Source organism: Penaeus monodon, chromosome 18 (assembly GCF_015228065.2).
Source record: "Penaeus monodon isolate SGIC_2016 chromosome 18, NSTDA_Pmon_1, whole genome shotgun sequence".
In the NCBI taxonomy this organism is placed as follows: domain Eukaryota; kingdom Metazoa; phylum Arthropoda; class Malacostraca; order Decapoda; family Penaeidae; genus Penaeus; species Penaeus monodon.
Window position 1 is genome coordinate 46889595 of NC_051403.1, and position 10000 is coordinate 46899594.

A 10000-nucleotide genomic window follows, 5' to 3' on the forward strand; every position below is an offset into this window, starting at 1 on the left:
CTGGACAGTGTGCCTACAGATAGATGGTTGAGGTGACCTTATACTCTGAAACGTGAAAGCAATTACCAGAATGTGTTCTCAGCAGCCAATAGAACCAGCGAGTCGCCCAAATGCTAAGAAAATTCTAGGTGATATGAATACACCTTTTATAGGAAAGTCAAATGTTGTATAGTGATTTCAGTAATACATTTGTATTAATTAAACAATAAGGCAATGAATCTTGTAATAGATTAGCTTACAGAATGGCATTATTACTCTTATAGGCAATTTACACATTTAGAAAATTGATCAGCTGTGTTTAAGTGCCATGGAACCGTGGAAGTGGAACTTATTACTTTTATGGCATTGCATGCAGACAGAATTTATTATCTGGTTCTTTTTCTTAAGGGCCAGACTTTTTATATAAATTGTATAGTGAAGATACAAGTTCATGGATTGAAAGTGTTTATTGAGGTAAAAGGAGAAAAACAAAGGGTAATTGTTAAGTGTTACTAATATTTGCTATAATGTGGGTAAGTTTTCATATCAGATTTTTTTAACCATGCAAGAAACTTTTTTTATTTTTAGATTGAAGAGTGAAGAGTCAGAATATTTACCTCTTTTATAGGAAGGTGTATATTTGCAAAGACTGATGTCATGTCGAGTCCTTTTTAGACCAAATGCCATGGAGTAGGGACAAAAATGTCAAGGTAAATAAATATCAAGCAGTGTGGGAGCAGGAGATCTTTATTAAATAATGTATTAAAGTGAATTACTCTCTTGGCATATTGATTAAAAACGAGAAAAAGTCATTTATTTCATGTGTAATTCATTAATTTATCTTTCATTAGTTAACTATCAACTACCTCTTTGGGATTTGCACTTATTTTTATTATTATTTTATTTTTTTATTATATGTTTTCCTTTCTTTTGAGAATGAAACATAATTTAATTGGATATAAAATGCAAAGGGAAGAGTGTAACATCAATTAATTTGTTGTAGATTTACAATGAGAAAGAGGTAAAGAGTGTTAATATTCCAGCATACAACTGTGTGGACAAGCAGGTTAAATGCATTGATTTTTAATCTTTCTGCAGTAAAAACTTCTATAAACACTGATATTTTGTGTAGCAGATGATCTTGTTATTATCTAGATTAATAGTATTTTATTCTTTAGGATATTTACTCAATTGATTAATTAGGGGAAAGTGTGCATTTGAAGTGGAGAGTGAATGGTTGCAGCGGGTGCAGTTCTTAGCTTTTGTTGGTACAATTTCTTTTTGTCTTGTATTTTTGTTGAACTTCTCATTTTGCCAGTTCACTTGTGAAGCAAACCTTCAGAGTAATCTTCAAATTAATTAAGTTGAAGAATTATTAAATAAATACTAATCATAAACACTACAGGTTGATTGAGCAAGATACCAAGATATGTGGTTATATATTTAAATAAGATTTAAATATATTAAGAGAGGATCTTGATTTAAGTTTGAATAAGATGAATTTTTGCATCAGCCTCAAAATTTGATCTGGAATACCACATTAGATAAGCATATGTCTCAGAGTGTTCACTCAAAAGCCTGTAGCATTTTAGGATTATCTCGTCTCTCTCACATTTGTTATGCAATTAATACTTGTCTGCTGGTGTTGTGATATCTGTTCATTCTAAGTGTTATGATTAAGTTTTTTTTTTTTCTTAGCTTCTATACTTTTGGCTAGAGCTGAGGTCTAAGCCCACACATTTCTACAACAGGCCCTGCACCAGCACCGTAGCGGCTATTACTAAGCCCGACCCCTAAACGCCGCCTCTTCTGCTTCCCCTTGTACATTTCCCGAAATCCCAAGAGACCCGGAAAATTGTGGATTTTGTCAGCGACTCTTTTCGGACTTAACACTGGCTTCCTCTGCTCCTGTTCAAGCGCATAATTCACTTTCCAAAGAGTGTCAGTTCATGCTGTCAAGAGAATGGATGCTTTGGTCTTAATCATCTTAATAACTTGTGTATGATTTGAGATCATATCCTTCTTTCAACTGCATTTTGCTCCTTCTTCATCTTAATCTTCAACTTCATTCTCACCATCATTTTCACTTTCACCTCCTTTCCTCCTTCCTCTCAATGACCTCCTTTTTCATCATATTGCGTTGGTGTTTCATGGTACCAAGTTATGGTAGAAAAGGGGAGAAGGTTCTCTGATTAAACCTTCTCAGTGTCCATCATGGCATGTGATGCTTCCTATACAAAAGCTTTATTCCAGCCGAGTATCTTGAACTGCAATTCTTACAACTTCAGCTTTTTATTCTATTTCAAGAAGATCTAGAAGGGATAAATATGAGAATAGCCTCAAATATTGTCATAGCTAAAAAAAATTATGCGGAGATGCTTCCGCTTTGAAGCAATTTGGTTTTCTGTGGTTTAATACAGGCAACTTTTGTCTTTATCACCTCCATATATATTCCCAACTAGTTCCTTTCTTGTGATTTGGCCTTTTTTATTTATTATTTTAACATTTTCATATCTGCATTTATCTATATTGTTTTTTTAATGTAAAGATCTATAACAAATAATATGGAAAAGGAATGAATATGCAGACATATTTTGATATTACAGTATGGTTATTTTCATATACAGTATTTTGTCTTAGTGAGTGCGTGTCTGTCTGTGTCTGTGTGTGTGTGTGGACATGTATGTTTACATGTATGTATGTTTATGTTCATACTCATGTGCATGCATGCATGTGTAAGTGTGTATGCATATGTGAGGCTACATGCACATACATTCGTGTGTGTGTGTGTGTGTGTGTGTGTGTGTGTGTGTGTGTGTGTGTGTGTGTGTGTGTGTGTGTGTGTGTGTGTGTGTGTGTGTGTGTTTTTAAGTGAACATGTATGAGAGAGAGAGAGAGAGGTAGAGAGAAAGATGAGAGAGAGAGAGAGAGAGAGTGTGTGTGTGTGTGTGTGCATGTGCGTGTGTGTGTGTGTGCGCGTGCGTGCATGCATGCATGCTCACATGCATGCGAGTATGTGTGTGAATGTTTTTGTACGAAAACTGGCACATCCAAAGGTGTTCTCAGACTGATTTGCTTATGATTGTAGTGAATTAACACACTTATATTATAGATGAAATGTTCAACTAGCAGAACATTTAATAAGTGCATTTTCAAGCAGTTGACCTGAGAACCCCACTGGATGCGCATGACCTCATATGTATGTAAGCACTTTTGTTTTTGTTTTTTGTACACAGTGAATATTCATTCTTCTTGCATATTATCTATCTTAGATTATTTAGGTTGATAAAGCTTATACCACTTTCCATAACCATTCTTCATATATAATTGAAAAGAAAGTTGTAATTAATGGTAGGGAATCTACAACGGAATCCAGTTTGCTAGTGCTCAAAAATCCTTTTTTTCCAATGACTAGCTGTATGTAAACTATTGTCTGCCTTAATAACTGGAATATTTAATTACAAAATATTTTGACGTCTAGTTACCCAGATTGTTGTAATTTTCATTAACACTACTTTTTTTGTCAATATTTTTCATGTTTTATGCTATTATTTTTTTGTGTTATTTCAAAGAGGTCTAGTGGAAATATGTAAACCACTTTTTAGAGGTGATTTAACATTTCTTGTAGGGGCATTAAAGGAAGGTAAATGAAATTTATTGATATATCCATTGGTAGGAAACTGTTCTGTCTGTAGTCATTCAGGCAAAATGTATTTGATATCCTTAAAAGGTGTATGTTTGGAAAAACTCTCAGAGGCAAGGTACTCAACCTCTTGATGAGATTCCTTGACTTTCTTGCAATTTTACCTATTATAACACTGCTTCATCTTTGTTAGATAGCTAATTGAATGGTATTTTGTAATTTTAAAAGATATTGTTCAAATCTTCTATACTGTGTGTCTTGAGCTGGTGACATTCTCAGATTCATCTTTTCATAATTTTCACAAAACAAAATTTTTTTTCGAGAAGATTACAAAGACCTTTAATACATGCGAGTGTATTATTATTGAAAATTTATATGTTAGGAAAAATAATCTGTCATTGTCCAACGAATGTAGAAATTCCATGCAGCACTTGAAAGGAATGTGTTCACAATGTACAGAGTTAGTGACATACTTTGGTAAGAAACAAGAATCAGTTTGCTTTTAGCATATTGCAGTATTTAGAGGCTTGAAAGATATTCAGCAATGGACTGCCAGTATGACCAGAAGGTCTGAAAAAAAAAAAAAGATGGGAAAGAAAACTTTATTTTTATTTTACTTGAATCTTTGCTGACACCCATTTCCTATTTCCAAAATGCAGGTGGGCTTTCATTAAACTATAGTGAATTCCAAAGGCTAAATAATATGGATAAAGTAATTAAACTTTTATTCTCAGTTTTACAATTTTTAGCCTTTTTTACTGAAGGAAATGTGAAAGTTGTAGACCACAATAGGATTCAGTTTGCAACAAATGTACTCCACTGTGTGTGTTGATTGCATGAAAAGATTGGTAAGAGCTGGTCTTCCAGATCTTTTTCTATTTCATAACTGAAGCTGTTTCTCAGCAAGAGATTTCTGGTATAGAATATTTAAGAGAAAATGGGAGATACCTAAGTGTTTATTTCCAACTGACTTGCTTTGCTCTGCATTTTATAAGACGAAAATGATGAATGGCTGTACAACTCAACTGTGACTAGAGTTGCTTCAGCAGCTAATAGTATGAAGTTAAAACATATCTGCTCATGCCTCCCAACTGGTATGGCTCACAGCTTTTTGTTATAGAGAATAAGGATAAACATTATGGGGTCAGAGTTTGTTGTTTTTATGTTAGATTTCAATATTATTTGAATTCGGACTCATAGTGTAAACAAAATGTGATGTTTTGTGTTTTTCTTCTTGTTTTTTCCTTTTTTCTTTCCTTTCTTTCTTTCTTTCTTTCCTTCTTTCTTTCTTTTTCTTTCTTTCTTTCTTTCTTTCTTTCTTTCTTTCTTCTTCTTCATCTTCTTCTTCTTCTTGTTTGTTTCTTTTCTGTATGCAGGGATCATAAAAGTGAGCTAAGAAGATACGTATATAAAGAAAATATGTATTCAGATTTGGGAAAAAGGTGCATAAAGATGTTTAGCTAAAAAGGGATTACTATTTTGTGATTATTTTACTTTTAGTATGATTTTTTTCATTTTAAACAGACTGCCTTTGATAAAGTGTAAGAGTATGATTTTGTTCTTATTGAGTGCAAGACCTTTTTTGAGATAGTCATGTGAATGTTTTGAATTTACAGAATTTTCTGAATGTGAAATGGTGTTGAATGTGTAAGGTTTTGCTCTATAAATGTATAGAAGTGATACTGTTGAAAACTTCTTTAGAACAATATAGAAGAAGTCATTGTTATGAGGTATTTAGATGTTGTAAAATGTGCTGCATGTTACAGAATACAAAATTTGCCTGAAATGCTGTCTTCATCATTATTATCAATTATCTTGGAATATCATAATTTAGACATACCTCAAATTATTTTACAAATGTATTTCTCAGAATTTGTTAATAGAAATGGATGGATTTGTTGTTGTTTTCTTCCTTTCTCCCATTGTGCTGCTTTGACTTTCAGAGAGAGGAAATGATACAAAAAAAGTGTAAGGACATACATTATTAAAAGGTATAATTGTGACAACATACATAGAGGTGGCATCTTTTGAAAAAAATTGTGAAAGTTTAATAACAAGAAAAATGAATACAGTGCATAACCATCAATTTTTTTTGTCTGTCTTTTCTCTTCGGTGGCTGCATTTCATTTCTGTGACTTAAACATTATTTACTCTCAATAATCATTTGGATAAAGTAGAATAACTTTATGGTGATATATTTATGTTTTCCATGTTTCTCTAAATCATTTTTTTACTTTTTGTTTGAGGTATGAAAAAGAAGAAATAAAGACACACAAGGTGAAGGTTAGGGAAATTAAGTTTGTGAACTTGCTATTGCGAGTGCGTGTCAGTGTTTCGCTCATGTTTGTTTTTATGTGTGACTGTAAGGACTGTGTGTGTGTGATGAATGAGAGGGAGTATGTGTGTGTGTGCTTATGTGCATGTACTATCTGTATATACATTGGAATTTGTTTTTCATCAATTTCATAATTTTTGGATAAAGGTAATTTTTTTTTAAATAGCATTTACATTTATGATGTACAAATGCAAAATGTGTGAGGAAATAGACAATTGTGAAGGATGAAAATTGCTTGTCTGACTCCCAAATGGGTACCATACAATATCATCAGCTTTGAAAATGTATATTTGATAACACTTCCTTAGTAACCAGTATTCTCATGATTGAAAAAGAGCAGTTTGCAAGATAGATATCATTTGGTAATTTCTTACTGCTGACTGTTTGATTCAGGTACTTATCTAATTCCATGCAATCTGAGTATTTAAGATGGTTTGTGTTTATACCATAAGTAAACTGAATGCTCTGTGGTTTCCCTTTGCTAGTTCCTGTCATGCCTAGAGCATTTAGATTATATTATTATTCTGTCATGTAATGCATTTTGGTGTTTCCAATGTCATGATTGTACACTATAATAGTTAAGCATGCTGAAATATTAATGTGTTGCATTTGCCCTCATCAGCATATAAAGATTGTGTTCATTACTTGATTATTTTTGTATATATATGATTTAGTTTTATTTTCAGTGTATGGAGAAGACTTAACTCTCTTTTTCTTTTCTTATTTAGTCTTAAAAAGTAGTAATTTTTTTTTTTTTCCGTCTTTTTTTTTTTATGCTCATGTCCAGAAGTTTAGTTTTTTTTCTGTTTCTTTCATGTAATGAGTTATTGCATTTTATTTATTCACAAAGTAAGTCATCATTTTGTTTTGTTACTAAATGTTCATAAAGTAACTGTGTTTCTCTTTTTTTCTTGCAGATTTACCGGCTGTAGGTGATCAGAGATTAACTGAGTCACTTTACCCTTCCTCTTTTATTTTTGTATTTATATACATATATATATATATATATATTGTAGCTGATGGAGAGGGTTTTGGTAGTTTTTATGTTAAATTTAATTTTGTATTGTGTTAAGTGGTTATGTAGGTTTTAGTGACCGGAGTTACTTAAGTGTTTTTTTGAATGACTCAGGCTTGGGATGTTGAAGTTTCCTTCCCCCCTTCAGTGCTTTCACTTTGTTGTTTTTTGTTGCCTGTGTCTGCGTTTTATGGTAATTATTTTTTTAGTTTGGATGTGATAATGATATGTTAGCTAATGTAATTGTTTCTGTTATTTGTTGTTATGGTAGTAGTAGTATTTGTCATACTGTGACCACATCATGGCTGTTTTAGATATGTGTATATATTTAAGTTGGCATTTTCTTACCATGTAAGCTATGTGTATCTCGACTTTTATGTGCATTTGTTACATCTGAGCTCCTCCCACATATATAATAATTATGAAAATCTTTTAAGTTTAATAAGATTTTTTAAAATGCCTTGATGAGAGTAGTTTATCATCTGCTTTGTGCAGTGTGATGCTTCTCAAGGTATTTATACTCAGACATTCAAAGCAAGAGTTTTGCTTGTGGATCTGCATTTATATTACGTCCCTTCGTTGGAGTGGGATTAGGGAATGCAATTTGCAGGGTCACATCTTGGGGTGCCAGCAGGTTGCGTGGGAATTGATCTGTTCTCAGGTGAGATGGAAATTGGCTTTCATTGCCTTTTTATTCATAAGGACTCAGAATATACCATTGTTGATTTAGCAACTGATGATTGTGCTGATATAAAGATGTGCTTTAAATAAATATATACTCTGTAAATAAATATATTTGAACTTTTTACAATTCTATGTATTATTAACTTTTTGGATGTTAGCTGTGGGTATTTTTTTTGTTGTGCTTGTCTTGGTATTTATCAGTAATTTTGTTCCACTATATGCAGTATTGTGTAATGCTTAAGTCTGTTATACATTTTATTTTTTCTGTTGTGTGAACATTATTTGTTTTTGAAAATGTAAGTCTACTTGCTAAGAGTACAGGTTAGTAAGCAGGACTTTTTTTTTTTCTTTTTTTAGTAGTAAATTATAACTTTGTAATACACTCAAATGAAATTTGTACATTTGGTGCAAGTCGTCTGTGAAACATGACTAATATTGGAGTCCACACGCGTTCCCTCTCACTCTCACTCTCACTCTCCATTTATAAATATAGTATAGTATAGATAATGGAAATGCTTATGGAATGTGACAGCCTGCATGAATTAACATTATTATCCAAAAAAAAGAAAAACAAGAACGTTACACCAATCTCGTGTTGGGATTATGAAATGTTTTAACATCAGTGGTCTCCTTTATAGAGGCACTGCTTGCAGTTGCCTGATTGCTTCCATGTGCTTGCAGGGCTGGAGACGGAGATGGGTCGCTAGGATTTAGGGGAAACTGGGCTGTAGACTGCCACTCAGGAACTGCCATCATGTGTGCCTCATTTGCCATGATCTTTTCGGCCAAGGCTGAAATGGGAGTGGAATGTCAGTTGTGTGCAGCAAATGGGAGGAAGGACTTGTCTGACTGGGGGAAGGACAGATCAAAGGAGGGGATATCAAGCAAGGAATTAGTAGGGGGGATGAGTGAGAGAGAGAGAGAGTGAGTGAGAAAGAGAGAGCAGAGAAAGGAGAAAGAAAGAAAGAAAGAGACAGAGAAAGAGAGAAAGAAAGAAAGAGACAGAGAAAAAAGAAAGAAAGAAAGAGACAGAGAAAGAAAGAAAGAAAGAAAAAGAAGAAAGACAGTAAGAGAAAGAGAGAGGGAGGGAAAACAAGAGAGAAAGGATACCAGGGGTAGCCCAGAGCCAGGAAGAACCCGTGCCCCGTACCTCTTATCTGCACCGTCTTGTTGCCGTAGGCGTAGTGCACCTGGTACGCGAAGCCGAAGGTGACAGGGATGAGCGGGAACAGGACGACCCAGCTGTTGGTGTTGCGGTAGCCCCGGTATAAGAAGGCGTACGAGGTGATGGCGAAGGGCACGAACCACAGCATCAGCTCCCGCACGGACGCCACCTGCAGCGCCATCTGCCGCTCCGCCATGCGCCGCGCCAACTCCACCTGCTGCGAGATCTGGCCGGGGAGACGAAGGGCAAGGCTCGAGGGTAGTATTATTCATTTTATCTCTCTTTCTCTCTCTCTCAACTCACTCACTCTCACTCACTTTCTCTCTAAGGTTCTTGATACCACTGCTGACCACCAATTTGTTAGGGTTGTGTTGTAGACTTGCTATCGCTGTTCACCAGATGCCAGGGGTTTGGTTGACTAAAACTCACGGTCTGCTTGCAGTCTTTACTGTGGGAGAAGGTTGTTGGTAGCGCAGCGTGGACGGAGGGTGACGTAGCCGGCTTGTGCAAAAGTAAAGACCCGGGCAGCGGGTAGGCCCGGAATGGCGGGGGCCCTGGAGGGTATCGCCCAGGAGGCGGCAGCGTCCAAGAGAGACCGTGACTCGAGGAAAAGTCCTTGTACGGGTCAGGGGTCATGAGTAGTGTGGATGTGGCTCCGGTCAGTACGGCGGTGATGCCATGCCCTCATTGGTCACCCCTGCTAGAGGGAGGGCGTGGCATTGAATACGTTTGACCAATCTCAGACTGACTATGGCATGCACATAAGCACGATTTGTGGAAGCCATTAGGACCAGGAGAACACATGGGCTCCATGTCAGTTTGGAACCAACGCCTCAGGGGCCTAGATGACCACTGTAGCTGACCCCGTTTGACCTCTAGTTCGCACTCCGTCGCCGTTCCGAGGACATCCGCATCCGGCCTCTCGCAGATCATGGTATTGTTCTCCCTCTCTCTTCTTCTCTCCTTTTTTCTCCCTCCCTCCTCTTCTCTCCTTTTTTCTCCCTCCCTCCTCTTCTCTCCTTTTTTCTCCCTCCCTCCTCTTCTCCTCTCCTTTTTTCTCCCTCCCTCCTCTTCTCTCCTTTTTTCTCCCTCCCTCCTCTTCTCTCCTTTTCTCCCTCTCTCCTCTTCCTCTTTTTCTCTCCTTTTCTCCTCTCCTCCCTCTCTCTTCTCTCCTTTTCT

The 10000-nt window shown here is 35.9% G+C and overlaps 2 protein-coding genes across 3 annotated transcripts in view; one reads left to right on the top strand and one right to left on the bottom strand.

Annotated features, from left to right (window-relative positions):
* The window catches only part of LOC119584543 (plasminogen receptor (KT)-like), an 18002-nt gene extending 10219 nt beyond the window's left edge, over positions 1-7783 (top strand). The window contains exon 6 of one of the 2 annotated variants that reach the window (XM_037933223.1): positions 6875-7783. In XM_037933223.1, the coding sequence (XP_037789151.1) occupies positions 6875-6889 (15 nt within the window). In that variant the 3' untranslated portion in view covers positions 6890-7783. Of the gene's footprint in view, positions 1-1730; positions 2673-6874 lie in introns of those variants that run through there. The other variant, XM_037933222.1, reaches the window with a different exon arrangement.
* Positions 7784-7992: 209 nt separating this feature from the next.
* Positions 7993-10000, bottom strand: part of LOC119584542 (plasminogen receptor (KT)-like) — a 5986-nt gene continuing 3978 nt past the window's right edge. The window contains exons 2-3 of the mRNA XM_037933221.1: positions 8807-9047; positions 7993-8447 (exon numbers count right to left, since the gene is read on the bottom strand). Coding sequence (XP_037789149.1) covers positions 8236-8447; positions 8807-9047 — 453 coding nt within the window. The 3' untranslated portion in view covers positions 7993-8235. The remainder of the gene's footprint in view (positions 8448-8806; positions 9048-10000) is intronic.